General features: G+C 36.8%; 1 protein-coding gene across 1 annotated transcript; it reads left to right on the top strand.

Annotated features, from left to right (window-relative positions):
* Nucleotides 1-23,309: 23,309 nt before the first annotated feature.
* Nucleotides 23,310-24,248, top strand: LOC126074742 (olfactory receptor 6C1-like). Its single transcript, XM_049881566.1, has one exon. The coding sequence runs from the start codon at nt 23,310-23,312 to the stop codon at nt 24,246-24,248; it is 939 nt and encodes a 312-aa protein (XP_049737523.1).
* Nucleotides 24,249-24,769: the final 521 nt, after the last annotated feature.

Raw genomic sequence — 24,769 nt, 5'->3', positions numbered from 1 at the left:
GGTGTATATCAGGGTTGTATCCTTTCATCATGCCTATTCAATCTGTACGCTGAGAAAATAATTTGAGAACCTGGTCTATATGAAGAAGAATGGAGGAAGACTCATTAACAACCTGCGTTATGCAGATGACACAACATTGCTTGCTGAAAGTGAAGAGGATTTGGAGCATGTACTGATGAAGATCAAAGACCACAGCCTTCAGTATGGATTATACTTCAACATAAGGAAAACAAAAATCCTAACCACTGGACCAATAAGCAACATCATGATAAACTGTGAAAAGATTGAAGTTGCAAGGATTTCATTTTAATTGGATCCACAATCAACACCCCTGGAAGCAGCAGTCAAGAAATCAAAAGATGGAGGTGGGGCCAAGATGGCAGAATAGTCAGAAGCCCTCTTACAACAAACCCCCGAAAAAACAAGTGAAACGTGTATATTTATGATAAGCTAGGAGCCCTGAACATCAAAGGCAAGGTTAGAAAATGAATTCAGGGTAGAGGGGGGAAGAGACAGTTCAGAAGCTGAGAGGAGTTACCAGACCTGAATCACTGGGAACCCTCGGGCACCATTCCCGGGAGCGGCTTTGGCAGGCTGGTACTAGCGTTCGGCCGCAGTTTCCTCAGGGAGAAGCAGCCAGCCACACAGCCTACTCAAACCTCCAAAACCAGAGAAGAATGGCACTCTTGGAAAAAGCTAAGTACTTCTGTATGTTTCACCGCATCCCCGTTCCCAAGCTGGCTTCAGCGGCTGACTTCCCTGGGCCTGAGATAGGCCCTGTTGAGCCCCTAGAGCCATTCTCCCAGCCTTGGCGAAGGAATAAATTTGCAATTCGGGGAAAAGATAATTTGCCATCTCCACTAACTGGGGGAGCTCAGGAGCTCCTGTCCAGGCATAAACGATCCGTGGACTTTGAGTACTTTCCCCTCTGCATGGACCCGTGTGGGCCTATTTCAGAAAAATAGGCCTTTGTTGGTAGACTTGAACCCTTTCAGCTGTGTGGTGGAGAGGTGGGTGTTTGATGTTTGGCATTGCTTTGCTTATTAAACAGGGACCTCACCTACCGACATCAGGGGCCTAAGGACTGGTGGCTGCACTCAGGTCTCCAGCCACCCATGACAGGGATCCAAGGATAAGTAGTACATCCCAGTCCTTACAACCATAAACACTGGCTGTCCATGGTCCGTCTGCAGAACCCACCCACCTGTAAGCTGTAGGAAACAGGGACAAGCTTTCCTAAGAGACATTTGGGGGACAAATCTCAGCCTCCTGCGTTGTTCAGAGTGTGACACCCTGCTGCGACCAAATACTGGTACCTACACCAATCACCCCTGCCCTCTAAGACTGTAGGACAGAGCCTGTACCACACACTTGATGATCAACTACCTGGACACCTGAGCTGAATTCATACAAGAAAAGTGAACAGACTCCTAGATTGATATACTGGATAACAGCTTTAGCCATCTGGGGACAGAACGTCAGAGCTTCAAAGGCAAAAATAATCAAGCCAGCTCACTCAAGCAACCCATTTGGGGTATCAAAACAAAGCAAGAAGCTATGACATAGTAAGCAAAAGTAAAATAAACTAATACGATAACCTATAGAAGGCTCAGAGAAAATAGTCAATATCAAGTCACATAAAGAAACAGAGCATGATCGCCACAAGCTTTCAAAATAAAGAAATCAAGCGATCTCCTAGATGCAAGTGGCTTCCTGGAATTACCAGGTGCAGAATACAAAAGATTAATACACAGAACCCTTCAAGACATCAGGAAGGAAATGAGGCGATACGAACAAGCCAAGGAAAACACAGAAAAAGCAGTTGAAAAAATTAAAAAGTTTATTCAAGAACATAATGAAAATTTAATAAGCCAGAAAAATCCATAGACAGCAAAAAGAAATTCAGAAGATTAATAATAAAAACACAGAAGTAGGCAATTCGATAGAAAGTCAGAGGAGCAGAATTGAGCAAGTAGAAGGCAGAATTTCTGAACTTGAAGGTAAACCACTTGGCTCCAATATATTTGAAGAAAAATAGATAAAAGAATTAAAAAAAAAAAAAAAGAAACCTTAAGAATCATGTGGGACTCTGTCAAGAGAAATAACCTACAAGTGATTGGCATACCAGAACAGGGAGGGATAACAGACAATACAGAGGTAATTGTTGGAGATTTGTTGGCAGAAAACTTCCCTGATATGGTGAAACGTGAGAGATATCTATCCAAGATGCTCATTGAACTCCACATAAAGTAAATGTTAAAAGAAAGTCACCAAGACATATAATCAAACTTGCCAAAACCAAAGATAAAGAGAGAATTTTAAGAGCAGCTAGGGATAAATGAAAAGTCACCTACAAAGGAGAGTTAATAAGAAAAACTTGGACTACTTGGCAGAAACCATGCAGGCCAGAAGGCAATGGGATGACTTATATAAAAAATTGAAGGAAAAAAATGGCCAATGAGGAATCATATCCACAGCAAAACTGTGTCTCAAATATGAAGGTGAAATTAGGAAATTTCCAGATAAACAGAAGTTTAGGGAATTTGTAAAAACCAAACCAAAACTGCAAGAAATACTAAAGGGATTTCTTTGGTTAAAAAATCATAATATCAGGTATCAACCCACGACTTGAACATAGGGCAGAGCAATTAGAAGTCAACCCAGAGAGGGAAATCACAAAAATAAATCAAGGAAAAAAAAAAAAAAACTCAAAACAGGGAAACAGCGATGTTATTATGTAAAAGAAGACAAGTTTAAAACAATAAAGAGGGACTAAGAAATGTAGTGATAAATATTCCATATGGAGAGGAAGACAAGGTGATAAAAGAAATAAAAGTTAAGTTTAAATTTAGAAAAATAAGGACAAACAATAAGGTAACCACAAAGGAGAAAAACTACCATATACATCAAAATAAAATACAAGAAAAAAATAGAGACTCATCAGAAACAAAATCAACAAGAAAGTATACGAGGAAAGGACAACATATAAAGAGAATCTACTCAGCACATAAAATTAAGTGAAAAAAAGAATCTGTCAACAACATACAAAAAAGCACATCAAAATGATAGCACTAAATTCATACCTATCTATAATTATGCTGATGTAAATGGACTAAATGCACCAATAAAGAGACAAAGAGTGGCAGAATGGTTTAAAAAACATAATTGGTCTATATGCTGCCTACAAGAGACACACCTTAGACTTAGAGACACAAGCAATCTAAAACTCAAAGGATGGAAAAAAATATATCAACGAAACAACGATTACAAAAGAGCAGGTGTGGCAATATTAATTTCTGACAAAATAGACCTTAAAGTTAAATCTATCATGAAGGATAAGGAAGGGCATTATATAATGATTAAAAGGACAATATACCAAGAAGATAAAACCATATTAAATATTTATGAACCTAATGACAGGGCTGCAAGATACATAAAACAAACACTATCGGCATTGAAAAGTGAGATAGACAACTCCACAATAATAGTAGGAGACTTCAAAATACCACTTTCAGTGAAGGACAGGACATCCAGAAAGAAGCTCAATAAAGACACGGAAGATCTAAATGCCACAATCAACCAAATTGGCCTTATAGACATATACAGAACACTCCACCCAACAACAGCCAAGAATATTTCTTTTCAAGTGCACATGGAACATTCTCTAGAATACACCACATATTAGGTCACAAAGCAAGCCTTAGCAGATTCCAAAATGATGAAATATTACAATGCATCTTCTCTGACCCTAAGGCGATAAAAGTAGAAATCAATAACAGAAAAAGCAAGGAAAAGAAATCAAACATTTGGAAAGTTAACAATACCCTGCTCAAAAACAACTAGGTTGTAGGAGATATTAAGGATGGAATAAAGAAATTCATAGAATCCAATGAGAATGAACATACTTCCTATCAGAACCTTTGGGACACAGCGAAAGCAGTGTTCAGAGGTCAATTTATATGAATAAATGCACACATCCAAAAAGAAGGGCCAAAATCAAAGATTTATCCCTACAACTTGAACAAAGAGACAGAGAGCAAGAAAAGAAACCCTCAGTCACCAGAAAAAAAAATAAGAAAATAAAAATTAGAGCAGAACTAAATGAAATAGAAAACAGAAAAATAATCAAAAGAATTAATAAGACCAAAAGTTGGTTCTTTGAAAAAATCAACAAAATTGATAAACCACTGACAAAAGAAAAACAGGAGAGGAAGCAAATAACCTGAATAAGAAATGAGATGGGTGATATTACAACAAACCCAACTGAAATTAAAAGAATCATATCAGATCACTATGAAAAATTGTACTCTAAGAAATTTGAAAGCCTAGAAGAAATAGGTGAATTCCTAGAAATACACTACCTACCTAAACTAACACAAACAGAGTAGAACAATTAAATAGACTCATAACAAAAGAAGAGATTGAAAAGGTAATAAATAAACTCCCAACAAAAAAAAGCCCTGATCCGGATGGCTTCACTGCAGAGTTCTACCAAACATTCAGAGAAGAGTTAATACCACTACTTCTAAAGGTATTTCAAAGCATAGAAAAGGACAAAATATTCCCAAACTAATTCTATGAAGCCACCATATCCCTGATACCAAAACCAGGTAAAGACACCACATAAAAAGAAAATTACAGATCTATATCCCTCTTGAACTTCGATGCAAAAATCCTCAACAAAATTCTAGCCAATAGAATTTAACAACATATCAAAAAAATAGTTCACCGTCACCAAGTGGGATTCATACCAGGTATGTAGGCGTGGTTCAACATTAGAAAAACAATTAATGTAATCCATCACATAAATAAAACAAAAGACAAGAATCACATCATTTTATCAATTGATGCAAAAAAGCCATTTGCAAAGTTCACCGCCAATTCATGATATAAACTCTCAGCAAAATAGGAATAGAAGGAAAATTCCTCAACATAATAAAGGCATTTGAACAAAGCCAATAGCCATCATCAGCCTAAATGGAGAGAGCCTGAAAGCATCGCCTTCAGATCTGGAACCAGACAAGGATGCCCTTTATCATCCTTTTATTCAACATTGTCCTGGAGGTCCTAGCCAGAGCAATTAGGCTTGATAAAGAAATAAAGGGCATCCAGATTGGCAAGGAAGAAGTAAAATTATCTCTATTTGCAGATGACATGATCTTATACACAGAAAACCCTAAAGAATCCTCAAGAAAACCACTGAAACTAATAGAAGAGTTCAGCAGAGTATTGGGATAAAAGAGAAACATACAAAAATCACTTGAATTCCTCTACACCAACAAAAAGTACATCAAAGAGGAAATCACCAAATCAATACCATTTACAGTAGCCCCCAAGAAGATAAAATACTTAGGAATAAATCTTACCAGAGATGTAAAAAACTTATACAGAGAAAACTACAAAACACTTCTGCAAGAAACCAAAGGAGACCTACGTAAGTAGAAAAACATACCTTGTTCATGGAAAGGAAGACTTAAAGTTATAAAAATGTCTATTCTACCAAGAGCAATCTATAGATTTAATGCAGTTCTGATTCATATTCCAATGACATTTTTTAATGAGATGGAGAAACAAATCACCAACTTCATATGGAAGGACAAGAGGCCCTGGATGAGTAAAGCCTTACTGAAAAAAAGTGCAAGGCCTCACTCTACCTGATTTTAGAACCTATTATACCGCCAAGTAATCAAAACAGCCTGGTACTGGTACAATAACAGATACATATACCAATGGAATAGAATTGAGAACCCAGATATAAATCCATCCACATCTGAGCACTTGATATTTGACAAAGGCCCCAAACCAGTTAAATGAGGAAAAGAGAGTCTTTTAAACAAATGGTACTGGCATAACTGGATATCCATCTACAAAAAAATGAAACAAGACCCATACCTCACACCATGCACAAAAATGAACTCAAAATGGATAAACGACCTAAATATAAAATCTAAAATGATAAAGATCAGGGAAGAAAAAATAGGGACAATGTTAGGAGCCCTAATACATGCCATAAACAGTGTATAAAATGATACTAACAATGCAGAAGAGAAACCAGATAACTGGGAGCTCCTAAAAATCAAACACCTCTGCTCACCCAAAGACTTCACAAAAAGAGTAAAAAGGTTTTTTTTTTTTTTCAGACTGGGAAAAAGATTTTAGCTATGACATTTCCAGTTAGTGCCTGATCTCTAACATCTACATGATACTGCAAAAACTCAACTACAAAAAGACAACCCAATTAAAAAATGGGCAAAATATATGAACAAACACTTCACTAAAGAAGACGTTCAGGTAGCTAACAGATACAGGAGGAAATGCTCACTATCATTAGCCAGAAGAGAAATGCAAATCAGAAGTACAACGAGATTTCATCTCATTCCAACAAAAAACAAGGTTGGCATTAATCCAAAAAACACAAAAGTCTAAATGTTGGGGAGGTTGTGGAGAGATTGGCACACTTATACACTGCTGGTGGGAATGTAAAACGGTACAACCACTTTGGAAATTGATTTGGTGCTTCCTTAAAAAGCTAGAAATAGAACTACCATACGATCCAGCAATCCCACTCCTTGGAATATATCCTAGAGAAACAAGAGCCTTTACACGAACAGATTTATGCACACCCATGTTTATTGCAGCACTATAGCAAAAACATGGAAGCAACCAAGGTGCCCATCAATGGATAAATGGATAAATAAATTATGGTATATCCACACAATGGAATACTACACATCAGTGAAGAACAGTGATGAATCTATGAAATATTTTATAACTTGGAGGAATCTGGAAGGCATTATGTTGAGTGAAATTAAAAACCCCCAAAAAACCAGTGCTGTCGAGTTGGTATTAGTCAGTTGCAAAAGGACAAATATTGTATAAGACCACTATTATAAGAACTCAAGAAATAGTTTAAACAGAGACGAAAATATTCTTTGATGGTTATTAGGGGGGGAGGGAGGCAAGGTGGGAGAAGGGTATTCACTAGATAGTAGATAAGAACTCCTTTAGGTGACGGGGAAGACACACAATACAAGTGAGTTCAGCACAACTGGATTAAATGAAAACAAAGAAGTTCCCTGAATAAACTGAACACTTCGAAGAACAGTGTAGCAGGGGCGGTGGTTTGCAGACCATGGTTTCAGGGGACATCTAAGTCAATTGGCATAATAAAAAACTCTATTAAAGAAAACATTCAGCATCTCATTTTGGAGGGTGGTGTCTGGGGTCTTAAAAGCTAGCAAGAGGCCGTCTAAGATGCATCAATTGGTCTCAACTCACCTGGATCAAAGTGGAATTAAGAATACCAAGGACACAAGGCAATTACGAGCCCAACAGACAGAAAGGGCTACATGAACCAGAGTCTACATCATCCTGAAACCAGAAGAACTAGATGGTGTCTGGCTACAACCAATGACTGCCATGACAGGGAACACAGCAGAGAACCCCTGAGAGAGCAGGAGAGCAGTAGGATGCAGACCCCAAATTCTCATAAAAAGACCAGACTTAATGGTCTGACAGACTAGAAGAACCCTGGTGATCACGGCCCCCAGATCTTCTGTTGGCCCAGGACAGGAACCATTCCCAAAGCCAACTCTTCAGACAGGGATTGGACTGGAAAATGGGACGGAGAGGGATGCTGGTTAGAAGTGAGCTTCTTGGGTCAGGTGGACACTTGAGACTATGTTGGCATCTCCTGCCTGGAGGGGAGATGAGAGGGTCGAGGGGGTTAGAAGCTGGTGAAAAGGACACGAAAAGAGACAGTGGAGGGAGAGAGGGGTCTGTCTTATTAGCGGGAGAGCAACTGGGAGTTTCTAGCAAGGTGTATATAAGTTTTTGTGTGAGAGACTGACTAATTTGTAAACTTTCACTTAAAGCACAATAAGAATTAAAAAAAAGAAATCAAAAGACACATTACATTGGGCAAATCTGCTGCTAAAGACATCTTTAAAGTATTGAAAAACAAAGATGTCACCTTGAAAATTATGGTGCACCTGACCCAACCTGTGGTGTTATCAATCGCATCTTATGCACCCGAAAGCTGGACTATGAATAAGGAAGACCAAAGAAGAATTAACGCCTTTGAATTGTGGTTTTGGTGAAGAATATATTTTGGACTGCCAAAAGAACAAACAAATCTGTCTTGGAAAAAGTACAACCTGAAAGCTCGTTGGAGGTGAGAATGGCAAGACTATGTATTACATACTTTGGAAGTGTTGTCAGGAGTGATGAGTACCTGGAGAAGAACTTCATTCTTGGTAAAGTATAGGGTCAATGGAAAAGAGGAAGTACGTCAACAAGATGGACTGACACAGTGGTTGCAACTATGGGCTCAAGCATAACAACAATTGTGGGCATCCTGCAGAACCAGGCAGTGTTTGGTTCAATTGCACATAGGGTCGCTGAGTTGGAACCCACTCGATGGCACCTAACAACAACAATACCTATAAACCTTCAAACTCTATATTAAGATTTTGCTACAATCCAAACTAATTTTTACATACTGCATAAAAGGGGGGAAAATGCAGATTTTAATAAGTTTTATAAAAGAGCTAAATATTTTAAGAATAATTAGCTTAATTTTAAAGAAGTCTTAGAAGAAATAGCTTACGTTTAAATATAATAATAGGATATTTATGTATAGGGTCTGCAAGAGTGTATTTTCAAAGAAGAGAGGTCAACATTTATTTTAATATAATATTTTCTACTGGAATGATAGGCTAAATGGAAATTGGAGAGAGCTGCTGAACAGTAACATGTGCTTTCTAATTTCATAGATTGTTCATCATTATATATGATAAAAAAAAATTGTACCTAACTTCCACGTTGTTTTAACTTTTTTACCCTTTATAAACCTAAAGGAAAAGAAAACAACAACAACAAAATCAGCTATGAGAAACCAAACCGTACTCACAGAATTCTTTCTTCTAGGGCAATCAGATGACCCAGAGCCTCAGGTGGTGATTTTTCTTTTTAATTATCACGTTACTGTCACTGGGAATTTGACTGCCATCACTCTCACCTTGGTGGACACTCATCTACAGAGCCCTATGTATTTCTCCCTTAGGAACTTCTCTGTATTAGATATATCTGTTAAGACTCTTGAATTCCTAGATTCTTGGGCACAATTATTACTAGAGACAAGACTATTTCATACAATAATTATACAGCTCAGTTGTTTTTCTTCATTTTCATGGGTATAACTGAATTTTACCTTCTAACTGCCATTCCTATGATTGCTATGTTGTCTTCTGCAAACCCCTGCATTACACGACCATCATGAACAAGAGAGTCTATATGCTCCTTGTCTTTTGTGCTTGGCTGACAGGATTTTTACATATCTTTCCACCAGTTATTCTTTTTCTCCAGTTGGATTAGTGTGGCTCCAGTGTCATTGATCATACAGTTGTTGGAAAAATTACCATATTTTTACACAAATAACTCTGGTGTTATACATTTTTGCATACCTGGTAAGCTCTGCATATTTTCATAAGTGCTCTATTTTTTTTTTATTTTACATTTTGCTAACTTTAATTCTAATTTCTTTTTTTCTGTCCAACGGATTTAATATTAAGTCTTCATGTTTGGTTCCCAGCAGCAGACCCTCACCAGACTACCCTTGAGCTTCTAAAGTAGCCCATATCCTGGCAGGATTCCTTCCCTGCCCTGAAACAGCTTTCTCCACTGCAGGAGAGATCACTTTTTCTGCTCCAGAAACAGCCTTTTGCTAGGGAGGCCAGTCTCAGCCCAGATGTGTGCGGGTCTGCTCTATGCACCCTGGGCCAGAAAGGCCACTCAGCTAGGCAAGTTCTCTCATTCTGTCCCACTGTCCAGGTGACTAGCTGCTGCCCACCGGCCCTTTGGATCTCCCACACGTGCTGTCTCTGAGGGCCCTCGGGAATAGGGCAGTCAGCGAGGGCGATTGTACCATTGTCCCACCCCGGCTTTGGTGGGACTGGCAACATGGGATCTAGGCACCTGTGGGTAATGGCCTCCACTGCCATGGGACCAGCCCAGGATCCCAACCCTCCAGCCATTCCTGGGGCAATGTAACTGGGCACATATAGAGTACAAGGAACTCCAGCACTCTCAGGCCCGGCTGCTACTGCCCCGGAGCAAACACATGTTTTCCATTGTTTATTTCCGGATTGCCAGAGCTACTACCAAACTAGATCCATGACTTCTTGAAAATGTTTATACCTTTATTATGCAAATATGATCAAGAGTAACATTTCCGTACTATCCGATTAGGGCGAATGAGGCCAAAAGTCACTTCTGGAAATGTCACGAGACATGTATGTCCTATGCATGGGCATGCTGTACCAGACATTTTTTATCTTTTTGTTGAAATTTATATATTGTATTTGTATTTCTCCTTTTTTAAAATAATTTTATTGTGCTTTAAGTGAAAGTTTACAAATCAAGTCAGTCTCTCACACAAAAACTTACACACCTTGCTACAAAAACTCGCAATTACTCTCCCCCCAAAGAGACAGCCCACTACCTCCCTCCACTCTCTCTTTTCGTGTCCATTTCACCAGATTCTAACCCACTCTACCCTCTCATCTCCCCTCCAGGCAGGAGATGCCAACATAGTCTCAGGTGTCCACCTGATCCAAGAAGCTCACTCCTCACCAACATCCTTCTCCAACCCATTGTCGGGTCCAATCCCTGTCTGAAGAGTTGGCTTTGGGAATGGTTCCTGTCCTGGGCCAACAGAAGGTCCGGGGTCCATAACCACCTGGGTCCTTCTAGTCTCAGTCAGACCATTAAGTCCGGTCTTTTTATGAGAATGTGGGGTCTGCATCCCACTGATCTCCTGCTCCCTCAGGGGTTCTCTGTTGTGCTCCCTGTCAGGGCAGTCATCAGTTATAGCCGGGCACGATCTAGCTAGCTCTTCTGGTCTCAGGATAATGTAGTCTCTGGTTCATGTGGCTCTCTCTGTCTGTTGGGCTCGTAATTACCTTGTGTCCTTTGTGTTCTTCATTCTCCATTGATCCAGGTGGGCTGAGACTCATTGATGCATCTTAGATGGCCGGTTGTTAGCATTTAAGACCCCAGACACCACACTTCAAAATGGGATGCAGAATGTTTTCTTAATAGATTTTATTATGCCAATTGACTTAGATGTCCCCTGAAACCATGGTCCCCAAGCCCCTGCCCCTGCTACGCTGGCCTTCAAAGCATTTTGTTTATTCAGGAAACTTCTTTGCTTTTGGTTTAGTCCAGTTGTGCTGACCTCTCCTGTATTGTGTGTTGTCTTTCCCGTCACCTAAAGTAGTTCTTATCTACTATCTAATTACTGAATACCCCTTACCCACCCTGCCTCCCTCCCCACTCTCGTAACTACAAAAGAATGTTTTCTTCTCAGTTTAAACTATTTCTTGAGTTCTTATAATAGTGGTCTCATACAATATTTGTGCTTTTGCAACTGACTAATTTCACTCAGCATAATGCCTTCCAGATTCCTCCATGTTATGAAATGATTCACGGTTTCATCATTGTTTTTTATCAATGCATAGTATTCCATTGTGTGCATACACCATAATTTATTTAACCATTCATCCTTTGATGGGCACCTTGGCTGGTTCCATCTTTTTGCTATTGTAAACAGTGCTGCAGTGAACATGTGAGTGCATATATCTGTTCATGTAAAGGCTCTTATTTCTCTAGGATATATTCCAAGGAGTGGGATTGCTGGATCGTATGGTAGTTCTAGTTCTGCCTTTTAAAGGAAGCAACAATTCAATTTCCAAAGTGGTTACACCATTTTATATTCCCACCAGCAGTGTATATGTGTTCCAAATTCTCCACAACCTCAACAACAATTATTATTTTGTGTTTTTTGGATGAATGCCAGCCTTCTTGGAATGAGATGTAATCTCATTGTAGTTTTGATTTGCATTTCTATAATGGCTAATGATTGAGAGCATTTTCTCATCTATCTGTTAGCTACCTGAATGTCTTCTTTAGTGAAGTGTCTGTTCATATCTTTTGCCCATTGTTTAATTGGGTTGTCTTTTTGTAGTTGAGTTTTTGCAGTATCATGTAGATTTTAGAGATCAGGTGCTAACTGGAAATGTCATAGCTAAAAACCTCTTCCCAGTCTGTAGGTAATCTTTTTACTGTTTTGGTGAAGTCTTTGGATGAGCATAGGTGTTTGAGTTTTTAGGAGCTCCCAGTTATCTTTTTCTCTTCTGCATTGTTAGTAATGTTTTATATACTGTTTATTCCATGTATTAGGGCTCCTAACACTGTCCCTATTTTTTCTTCCATGATCTTTATCATTTTAGGTTTTATATTTAGGTCTTTTTGAGCTTGTTTTTGTGCTTGGAGTAAGGTATGTGTCTTGTTTCATTTTTTTGCAGATGGATATCCAGTTATGCCAGCATCATTTGCTAAAAAGTCTGTCTTTTCCCCATTCAACAGTTTTGGGGCCTTTGTCAAATATCAACTGCTCATATGTGGATTGATTTATGTCTGGATTCTCAATTCTGTTCCATTGGTCTATGTATCTGTTGTACCAGTACCAGGCTGTTTTGACTACTGTGGCTGTATAATAGGTTCTAAAGTCAGGTAAAGTAAGGCCTCCCACTTTGTTCTTTTTCAGCAATGCCTTACTTATCTGGGGCCTCTTTCCTTTCCATATGAAGTTGGCGATTTGTTTCTCCATCTCATTAAAGAATGTCTTTGGAATTTGGATTGGAATTACATTAAATATATACATTGCTTTTGGTAGAATAGACATTTTTATAATGTTTAGTCTTCTTATCCATGAGCAAGTCATGTTATTCCACTTATGTAGGTATCTTTTGGTTTCTTGCAGATGTGTATTGCAGTTTTCTTTTATAAGTCTTGTACATCTCCAGTCAGATTTATTCCTAAATATTTTATCTTCTTGGGGGCTACTGTAAATGACACTGATTTGGTGATTTCCTCTTCAATGTTCTTTTTGTTGGTGTAGAGGAATCCAAGTGATTTTTGTATGTTTATCTGGTATCCCAAAACTTTGCTGAACTCTTCAATTAGTTTCAGTAGTTTTCCTGAGGATTCCTTAGGGTTTTCTGTGTATAAAATCATGTCATCTGCAAATAGAGATACTTTTACTTCTTCCTTGCTAATCTGGATGCCCTTTTTTTTCTTTATCTAGCCTAATTGCTTTGGCTAGGACCTCCAACAGAATGTTGAATAAGAGCAGTGATAAACGGCATCCGTGTCTGGTTCCCTATCTCAAGGGGAATGCTTTCAGTCTCTCTCATTTAGGATGATCTTGGCTTTGTTTAAATGCCCCTTATTATGTTGAGGAATTTTCCTTCTATTCCTATTTTGCTGAGAGTTTTTATTATGAATGGGTGTTGCACTTTGTCAAATGCCTTTTCTGCATCAATTGATAAAATCATGTGATTCTTGTCTTTTGTTTTATTTATGTGATGGATTATGTTAATTGTTTTTCTAACATTGAACCATTCCTGCATACCTAGTATGAATCCCACTTCGTCATGGTGAATTATTTTTTTGATATGTTGTTGAATTCTATTGGTTAGAATTTTGTTCAAGATTTTTGCATCTAAGTTAATGAAGGATATAGGTCTATAATTTTCTTTTTGTGGTGTCAGGGATATGGTGGCTGCATAGAGTGAGTTTGGGAGTATTCCATCCTTTTCTGTGCTCTGAAGTACCTTTAGTAGTAGTGGTTACTCTTCTCTGAAAGTTTGGTAGAACTCTGCAGTGAAGCCATCCTGGCCAGGGCTTTTCTTTGTTGGGAGTTTTTTGATTACCTTTTCAATCTCTTTTTTTGTTATGGGTCTATTTAGTTGTTTTACATCTGTTTGTGTTAGTTTAAGTAGGTAGCGTGTTTCTAGGAAATCATCCATTTCTTCTAGGTTTTCAAATTTCTTAGAGTACAATTTTTCACGGTGATCTGATATGATTCTTTTAATTTCAGTTGGGTTTATTGTAATGTCCCTCATCTTATTTCTTATTTGGGTTTTTTGCTTCCTCTCCTGTTTTTCTTTTGTCAGTTTGGCCAGTGGTTTATCAATTTTGTTGATTGTTTCAAAGAACCAGCTTTTGATCTTGTTTATTCTTTCAATTGTTTTTCTGTTTTCTGTTTCATTTAGTTCTGCACTAATTTTTATTATATTTTTCTTCTGGTCCCTGAGGGTTTCTTTTGTTGCTCTCTTTCTATTTGTTCAAGTTGTAAGGATTATTCTTTGATTTTGGCCCTTCTTTTTGGATGTGTGCATTTATTGATATAAATTGGCCTCTGAGCACTGCTTTTCCTGTGTCCCAAAGGTTCTGATAGAAAGTGTTTTCATTCTCATTGGATTCTATGAGTTTCTTTGTTCCATCCTTAATGCCTTCTATAATCCAGTCCTCTTTGAACAGGGTATTGTTCAGTTCCCAAGTGTTTGATTTCTTTTCCCTGCTTTTTCTCTTATTGATTCGTACTTTTATGGCCTTATGGTCAGAGAAGGTGCTTTGTAAGATTTCAATGTTTTCGATTCTGCTAAGGCTTGCTTTATGACCTAATGTGTGGTCTAGTCTAGAGAATATTCCGTGTGTACTAGAAAAGAAAGTATACTTGGTTGCTGTTGGGTTGAGTGCTCTGTATATGTCTATGAGGTCAATTTGGTTGATTGTGGCATTTAGATCTTCCGTGTCTTTATTGAGCTTCTTTCTGGATGTCCTGTCCTTCACTGAAAGTGGTGTGTTGAAGCCTCCTACTACTATTGCAGAGCTGTCTACCTCACTTTTCAATGCTGATAGAGTTTTTTTTTTTTTTTTATGTATCTTGCAGCCCTGTCATTGGGTGCAAAAATATTTAATGAGGTTGTATCTTCTTGGTATATTGCCCCTTTAATCATTACGTAGTGTCTTTCCTTATCCTTTATGATGGATTTAACTTTAAAGGCTATTTTTCAGAAATTAATATTGTTACTCCTGCTCTTTTTTGATTGTTGTTTGCTTGATATATTTTTTTCTATCCTTTGAGTTTTAGTTTGTTTGTGTTTCTAAGTCTAAGGTGTGTCTCTTGTAGGCAATAAATAGACAAACTGTGTTTTTTAAACCATTCTGCCACTCTTTGTCTCTTTATTGGTGTATTTAGTCCATTGACATTCAGGGTAATTATGGATAGGTATAAATTTAGTGCTATCATTTTGATGTCTTTTTTTGTGTGTTGTTGGCAGTTTCTTTTTTTCACTTTTATGTGCCGAGTAGATTATCTTTTTATATTGTCCTTTCCTTACATTTGTTGTTGTTGATTTTGTTTCTGCTGAGTCTCTATTTTTTTCTTGTATTTATCTTGATGAGTAGGATAGTTTGTTTCCTTTGTGGTTGCCTTATTATTTACCCCTATTTTTCTATACTTTTTTTTTATTTCTTTGTATCACCGTAACTTCCTCTCCATATGGAAGATGTATGATTACATTTTTAGTCCCTCTTTATTGTTTTAATGTTGTCTTCTTTTACATAATAACATCACTGTTACCCTGTTTTGAGTTCTTTTTTTAATAATCTTGCTTTCTTTTTTTTATAATCTTGCTTTCTTTTTTTTATTTCCCTGTCTGGTTTGACTTCTAATTGCTCTGCCCTGTGTTCTAGTCTTGGGTTAATACCTGATATTATGGATTTTCGAACCAAAGAACTCCCTTTAACATTTCTTGTAGTTTTGGTTTTGTTTTTATGAATTCCTTAAATTTCCATTTATCTGACCATAATCTAATTTCAGCTTCATATTTAAGAGACAGTTTTGCTGGATATATGATTTTTGGCGGGCAATTTTTTTCCTTCAATTTTTTAAATATGTCATTCCATTGCCTTCTTCCTGCATGGTTCCTGCCGAGTAGTCCGAGCTTATTCTTATTGGCTTTGCTTTGTAGGTGACTTTTCTTTTATCCCTAAAAAAAAAAAAAAAAGAAGCTGCTCTTAAAATTCTCTCTATACCTTTGGTTTTGAGAAGTTTGATTATAATATGTATAATAATAATATAATTTGGGAAGTTTGATTATAATAATATATAACATAAAAAGTCATATTATGATATGACTTTCTTTTAACGTCTACCTTATGTGGAGTTCGATGAGCATCTTGGATAGATATTGTCTCATCTTTTATGATATCAGGGAAATGTTCTGCCAGCAAATCTTCAACAATTCTCTCTGTATTTTCTGTTATCCCCCCCTGTTCTGGTACTCCAATCACTTGTAGGTTATTTCTCATGATAGAGTCCCACGTGATTCTTAAGGATTCTTCATTTTTTTTTTAATTCTTTTATCTGATTTTTCTTCAAATATATTATTGCCGATTGATTGATCTTTGAGTTCAGAAATTCTAGCTTCTACTTGCTCAATTCTGCTCCTCTGACTTTCTGCCGAATTGTCTACTTCTGTAATTTTATTGTTAATCTTCTGAATTTCTGATTTCTGTCTTTGGATTTTTCCAGCTTATTAAATTTTTCATTATGTTCCTGAATAATCTTTCTAATTTGTTCAATTGCTCTATCTGTGTTTTCCTTGGCTTGTTCTGCATATTGCCTCATTTCATTCCTGGTGTCTTGAAGGGTTCTGTATATTAATTTTTTGTATTCTGCATCTGGTAATCCAGGAATGCAGTTTCATCTAGAAGATCCCTGGATTCTTTGTTTTGAGACCTTGCTGATGTGATCATGGTCTGTGTCTTTATGTGACTTGATATTGACTGTTGTCTCTGAGCCATCTATAAGTTACTGTATTAGTTTATGCTTGCTTACTGTGTCATAGCTTCTTGCTTTGTTTTGTTTTGATATACCCAAATGGGTTTCTTGAGTGAGCTAGCTTGATTATTTTCACCTTTGGTGCTCTTACGTCTGGTCCCCAGCTGGCTAGAACTGTTATCAGGTATATCAGTCTAGAAGTCCATTCAGTTTTCTTGTATGAATTCAGCTCAGGTGTCCAAGTAGCTGATCATCAAGTGTGTGGTACAGGCTCTGTCCTACAGTCTTAGAGAGGCAGGGGTGATTGGTGTATGTACTGGTGTCTGATTGCAGTAGGTGTTCACGCTCTGAACAAGGCAGGGGGCTGAGAACCGACCCCCGAATGTCTCTGAGGAAAGCATGTCCCTGTTCCCTAGAGCGTGAATGGACGGACGATGGGCACCCAATGTTTTCGGTTGTAAGGACTGGGAGGTACCAGTTATCCTTGGACTCCTGTCCTGGGTGGCTGGGTGACCTGAGTGGAGCTACCAGTCCTTCGGTCCCTGATGTGGGTAGGTGAGGACCTTGTTTAATAGGCAAAGCAATGTCAAACATCAAACCCCCCCTCCACCGCACAGCTGAAATAGTTGTAGTCTGCCAACAAGGGCCTATTCTCCCGAAATAGGCCCACACAGGTCCTTGCAGAAAGGAAATGTGCTCAAAGTCCATGGACCTTTTGTGCCTGGACAGGAGCCGCTTCTATCCTGAGCTCCCCGCTTAGTGGAGCAGGCAAATTTTCTTCTCGCCAATTGCAAATATTTTCCTTCTCCAAGGCCTGGAGGATTTCTCTAGGTGCTTAACAGTGCCTATCTCAGGCCCAGGGAATTCAGCCACTGAAGATGGCTTGGGGGTGTTGGGGCTTGGTAAAATATACACAAGTACTTAGCCTTTGCCAAGCATGCCATTCCGGAGGTGTGAGTAGGCTATGTGCATTCCGGATGTGTGAGTATGCTATGTGGCTGGCTGCTTCTCGCTGAGGAAACTGTAGCCGAACCTGGTACCAGCCTGCCACCGCCGCTCCAGGAATGGTGCCTGAGGGCTCCCTTCGATTCAGGTCCGGTAACTTCTCTCCACTTCTGAATGGTCTCTTCCTTCCCCCTGCCATTCAGTTCGTTTTCTAAGCTTGCCTTTTAAGCTCAGGTCTCCCAGCTTGTCACATACATACTCGTTTCACTTGTTTTTTCTGGTCTTTGTTGTAAAGGGGGCTCACAGGAAACTTCTATCTATTCCGCCATTTTGGACTTTTTTTTTTTTTTTTTTACATAGTCTTGTTGTTTCCACGAGTTATATGTGTATGCTTGTTATTTACATGGGTGTGCAATTTTCAGAAAAAATACGGTAAGTTTGCAAGACATGCAGGATGTGTTTTTGTCAAGGAAAAAGTAATCTTGCCCTAAAGTAAACTAACTGGTGGTTCCCAAATAAGAGGTGAATGGCAGACAAATCCTGAATGGATATGAAAAGTTGTAGAAGGTTTGTGGAAAAGCAGTTTTATTTTCCGTGGTCAAAACTGGATAAGATTTGATAGGTTTATTTATAATTTTGAAAGCACTTGGATATCAAATAAAACACTAATGCAAACCAGAATTTGTTTTTTTCTCTGTTAGATGACTCTAAGGCAGTTCTGCTCTGTACCCATGGGGTCACTATGAGGAGTCAACTTGAAGGCAACTAACAAGAACACCATACTTCCGTTAAATACTAAAATACACTCAGCATAACAATCAGATAAAAATGAACCTTCTTGATAGTAGATCCTTCTCAATACTTAGTACTATTTCCATTATGGGAAAATGATTTCAAGTAATTCTTGGAGGTAGTTTGAGAGTTTGATAGGTATTCAATTTAAATTTTCTCATGCCTTCCCATGGAAACTCACTGAGTAATGAACTATGTCTCATTCTCCTTTTAATGTTCTATATTCAATATTTTGAATAATCATTTGGTACTTAATAGAGTGTCTCTTTTATGAAGACATTTTATTAGATGAGAAAGAAAGTCGGTTGTTCACATATAAAAGTAAGTCACTCCAGTATTTGATTTAGCAAGGAAAACACACAAACAAAAAAAGGCCTATTTTTCAGGGAAATCCAGATTTGGGGAATTCAGGAACCTTTGCCCAAATCCTTCCCATATTTAGATAGCTTCTCATTTCAATAGTATGCAAAAGATTCATGCAATCCTGACTTCTTTCTCCTGCCTATTCTGTCTCTTTGGGCATTGTCCCTCAAGCTTCCTGTTCCAATTCTAGTTCTAATGTTGATAAAATTTTTATAACCCTTAGTGTATTTTCTCTTGGCTTTTGTTAGCACATTTAATTCACTGCAGTAATTCCCCTGAGCCTGGAGGAGACACAGTAGACATAACACTATGTGGCTTATGCACGTTAAAATCCATATAGAAACCATGTCCATAAAGGTTCACAGTAACTCTTTACCTTGCTTCTCTTTACTGTTTTGGTCCCCATGGCTACAGTGAGAAATATGTCAAAGAATAATTAGCTATAAAACTAAAATAATTACAAGTGTATTAGGATAGAGTTATATTTAGAAATGCTGGATTTCTTGGCCTAAAACAGAAACAGTTGCCAATATATATATTTTTATAATTTCAACCAGCCAGCCCAATGCATTTATGTAACAGAGGTAAGACTAAAAAGTTGAAGTCAATCAAAATTACCTTTGTCTAAGCACTGACTCACTCATTCTTAGTTCAACTTTTTGTTAGATTGAGTAGAATAAATTGGTAATGCTATTTCTTTCTTTATATTAAGAACTGTGAAAAATTAGTATGTTTACATTTTATGTTTATCACAATACTCTAATTACTCATTTTGAGGAAATTATTGTCTTTTAAGTTTGGTTTTTCTCATTCATTATGGGTATTATAGTCTTCTGCTTAATAAATAGCACATGTTTTGGTTTTAGACAAAGACAGTCAGAATTCTAATTCTACCACTTATTAGCTGTATGATCTTGTTTATGTTAGTAACTTCGCTCTGTGTTAGTTTTTTCAAACTTTATCATAGAGTTATATAACTTATATATAAAGTAATAAAGCCTTAGCACTGTGCCCTGAAAAAATGATGTTTATTTTAGGCATATCTACCCAATATAAATTGGGGGTTTATTTAATTTTTATGAATAACAAAGATAACAGTAGCCATTGTCTGGGAACACATGCCATATTTAAAATTTTATATAAATAAATTTTATTTTTTTTTAAATTAACACTTACAATAATTCTGTGAAATATGTTCATTTTTAATATGGTAAAATAAATAAAGCTCAGAGAGATTAAGTAACTTTTTCAAAACCATAATACTGTGATGTTGCTAAGTTACATTTTTAGTCTATTTCTCTTTGAATGCAAAGCTCAAAAATTGACCCAGCAACAATTAGTTATAAATTATAAATTAAGTCCTGATGTCATAATTTTCCTAAGAATTTGTTCTTTTGAAAATAGATATTACTTTCAAAAATAGATACTTATTTGATAAAATGAAACACTAAATATAATAAAAAAATATAAATAGAAGTTATCTACAGTTTTTGAAAGGGTGATTTGGATGGTTATTGTTTTCCTTCATTGGTTCTATTGAAACTGCTTGGTACATTGATGTGAATTTTGGGAATCAAATTCACCCATTTTTATTGGAAAAAAAGTAAGGTCACTTTTTCAGAAGACTCCAGGAATCTGAATTCTGAACTAGTTTTACTACTATCCTAGGGCAATTCTAGAGTAACCATTCCATAAAAAAAAAAATCTAAACTGGTTCTTATGAGATATTTTGCATTCAGCCGTAATGATGTTCTTATACTCGTCAGCAGTAGTTTTTTTTTTTTAATATGATATTAGATGTCACTGAACACAATCAGAAATGAAATGTACCATGCCAAAATAAAAAAAAAAATGATTATTATCAAACCAAACTATTATCCAAGATATAAAATTAAAGTGAGACTTAGGTCTCTTCTCTGACAAATTAACTGAGTATGTAAAACTAACACCAAAAAGGTTGGAGAGAAAGAGAGAAAGACAGAGAGAAAAAAGGAGAAAAAGAATTGGAAAAATTGTGTGATAATGTTGAGAGCACAGATTTTCTCAAAGATACATGTTTTCACAACTTAATTTAAGACTTTTTAAGACATTTAACTGAGGGAATGAGAATTCAGTAAAATATAGAATGTGGGATAGTGAACTAGGTTTCCAGTTACATTGTGGAACTTTGAGTCCTACATATAGTTTATTCAAGAACAGAATGAAGAACAATCTCTCAATTTCTATGCAGCAGGCCTTTAAATAGAGTTGCTTCTTAACTTGGAGAATGCTATCATTTTTCCTGCATAAGATCATCTTTAAAATGAACTATGTAGTAATAGAAGTGTCTTGACGTGCCCTGAAGAAAATTTCCATTTTCTGGTGCTGCAGTGGTTAAGAGCTCAGCTGTTAACCGAAAGGTCAGCAGTTCAAATCCACCAGCTGCTCCTTGGAAAACCTATGGGGCAGTTTTACTCTGTCCTATAGGGTCGCTATGAGTCAGATCGACTTGAAGGCAACAGGTACCTCACTTAATATATTATTTGTTTATTGAATTTGTTAATTTTCACTTTCAGTGACTCACAAGCTTGATTCAATAAAGAGACTTTCAAGGTAGGTAAGAATTCATTGAGAAGAAAAGGACAGAAAGGAACATGAAGTTGTTATCATGAGTTACTTAAGAAGCCCTGGTGGCACAATGGTTAAAATGCTTGGTCTGTGATCAGAAAGTTCACCTATTCAAACCCACCAGCTACTCAGCGGGAGAAAAGGCCTAGTGATATGCTCCTGGAAATGTTACAGCCTAGGAACCCCTATGAGGCAGTTCTACTCTTTTCTGTATTGTCACCATTAACTTGTCGGCAACATGTTTGGTTTGTGGATAATGACTTACCTGTAACTAGGGAAAAACATGGGTCATATGTAGCTGTTATATATAGAGGATTGTTAATTGAGAACAATGACATTTTTCATTGTTATAAAAACATGGATAATATATTTTCTAATTCCTCATTTTTCCATTGTACAGTTCAATGAAACCAATTACAACAATCCTGTTGTGTAACCATCACTGATATCCATTGCCAATGACTATATTTGTAAATATATCTTATAGTTCAATTGCCATAGTATGTTTACACCGTATGTAGCTTAGTTTTCCCTCCCTGTGATGTCCATTCATCTTGTAGGTGTCCTTAAGCCTATTTTCTCCTGTCCCTGAGGAATAGCAAAAGGAAATACTTATTTTCTTGTGACTTTCACATGGTTTCTCAACAGCACTGGCCACTATTCATTTCAGCTGGAATTTTCAGCAAATCAAGTAAATAGTAAAGAGTTTTGCGGAACAGCAAAGTGAGTTAAAAGAGCTCAGGCAGATAAGTGAAAACAAAAACAGAAAAGAGAAATTTTACAGTATTATGATGCATCGTGCACTATGAAATAAGGAATCCTAAATCTATACTGTGAAATTATTTGATTGCAGAGACTTCTCTTAAGCAATAAAATGAAAACTTTACTACTTAATGAGAATGCACAAAATGAATGATTTATAAAGGGACCATTTATCTTCAGTTTAAAATCATTGTTAATATTGTTGTTTAGGAAGGGAAATAAAAGGCTTTCATGTGTTAGCTCATGCATTGCTTCCAGGTATTGAGAAAATGAATGCTGATGTAGAGAAAAGAAAAAACATAATATTGGTGAAAAAGCAGAATATATATAAGAGAGAATAATGAAGAAATTTTGAAGGAAAAAATGTTTTATGGAGGATGATGTTTTATTTTAGGTGTTCATAAAATTTGGTTTCTGGGCCTATGAAGTGTCACTGTTCTGAATTTCTACTCTGTCATGTCTCTGTAATATCTGAGAACGGGCATGACAATGATCAGCTTCAGATGAGGAATAGTAGGAGGTTAGGAAAGGTAACTTGAAGCCAGAATGGAAATTTAGAAGTCTGTCACATTATTAGAGATTTGATTCTACAATAACTTTCAAATTTTCAAGTCTCCCCTTAAGCAGCCTTTTTATTGATACATTTGGCTTTTGTATATTATGTCCATAGATAATACTAAAGGAGACAGGAATTAAAAACTAGAACACTTATAAGATTTGGAAAAAAGGCAAGAAGGAGTTTCTAATGAGAAGGGATGCTTCATGCAAGTCTCTCTGTAAGTCAACAGGCAGTATTTCTATTTTGGTATTTTTATAAATAAGGAAGACCTAGCTTCAAATCTGTTTTACTCATTCAGCATGTATGATTTGGGGAACAATTTTAAAAATCCCTTAAGTCTCAGACTTTAATCTGTGAAATACGGAATTGATGAATGAATAGTCTTTGTAAAATACATCCATTCAAAAACTTATTTAAAATATGTTAGCTATTATTACTAGATTGTTTTAAAATTCACTTAAAATAAAATAATATGGCAAAATATGCTTATACCCAGAGCCAAATTCCAGTGATATCCATGGATACTTCACTTTTCTTCAGGTATTCTCTTTGTGGTTTTTCCTGCAGATTTCACAAGAGCATAAAAAAATGAAAAACTACACAGAAGTAAAAGAGTTTATTCTCTTGGGATTGTCAGATGATCCAGAGGTTCAGGTTGTGATTTTTGTCTTTCTGTTCATCACCTACATGCTCAGCATCACTGGGAACCTGACCATTATCACCCTCACCCTGCTGGATTCCCACCTCCAGACCCCCATGTATTTCTTCCTAAGGACTTTCTCCTTATTAGAAGTTTCATTCACAACTGTCAGCATACCTAGATTCCTGGGCACCATTATTACAGGAGATAAAACCATTTCCTTTAATGATTGTATGGCTCAGTTGTTTTTCTTCATTCTCTTGGGAGTAACTGAATTTTACCTTTTGGCTGCCATGTCCTATGATCGCTATGTGGCCATCTGTAAACCCCTGCATTACACGACCATCATGAATGGCAGAGTCTGCACACTGCTTGTCTTCTCTTCTTGGCTGGCTTCATTCTTAATCATATTTCCATCACTCATGCTATTCATACAGCTTGATTACTGCAAGTCCAATGTTATTGACCATTTTACCTGTGATTATTTTCCCTTATTATACCTTTCTTGTTCAGACACAAAATTCCTAGAGTTAACTGGGTTTTCCTGTGCTGTGTTTACTCTAATGTTCACTTTGGCGTTAATAATTCTGTCTTACATATATATCATCCGAACAATTTTGAGAATTCCTTCTACTAGCCAGAGGACAAAGGCCTTTTCCACATGTTCATCTCACATGATTGTAATATCCATCTCTTATGGCAGCTGCATTTTCATGTATATTAATCCATCAGCAAAAGACAGGGTTTCTTTGAGCAAGGGAGTAGCTGTGCTAAACACCTCAGTAGCTCCCATGCTGAACCCATTTATTTACAGCCTGAGGAATCAGCAAGTAAAAGTAGCTTTCATGGACATGGCAAGGAAGACTGCATTTTTCTCAAGCAAGTGAAAAAATAAAGACGTTGTCATAAATTAGGGGCATAATGAAGAACAGCTAAATAAAAAAAAAAGTGCTTCTCAAAAGACAATTAAAATCCACATGGCCTCATCTGAGTTGTTTTTTCTTGCTTACACTTTTGTGACTATTAGTTGACAAGGTTGTTTGAAGATTTAGATACTTATACATACATATGTATTTGTTCATTCTAATTTCAGTCCCTTTCTCCTGCACTTCTCTTGTGCTAGTCTTTCTATTTCACAAGTATGAGATTAATCTCCTTTTCTTCTTCTAAACACTTTTTTCCTAAATTTCAAGTTCTTTCATAATAATTATCCAAAAAGCAAAAAAAAAAAAAAAGAGAGTGAGAAAATTGCATTTTATGATTTATCCAGGAACATACTACCTCTAGAATTTCAGGAGATCACAAATCATGTTTGACACTATTTCTAATTAAATATAAAAGATTATAAGTATAATTTGATGACAGTCTTTTTAGAATATTTCAGATGTAATCTTTTCCAAATTGTAGC

Source organism: Elephas maximus, chromosome 4 (assembly GCF_024166365.1).
Source record: "Elephas maximus indicus isolate mEleMax1 chromosome 4, mEleMax1 primary haplotype, whole genome shotgun sequence".
In the NCBI taxonomy this organism is placed as follows: domain Eukaryota; kingdom Metazoa; phylum Chordata; class Mammalia; order Proboscidea; family Elephantidae; genus Elephas; species Elephas maximus.
This window is presented reverse-complemented; position numbering and strand designations above follow the sequence as displayed.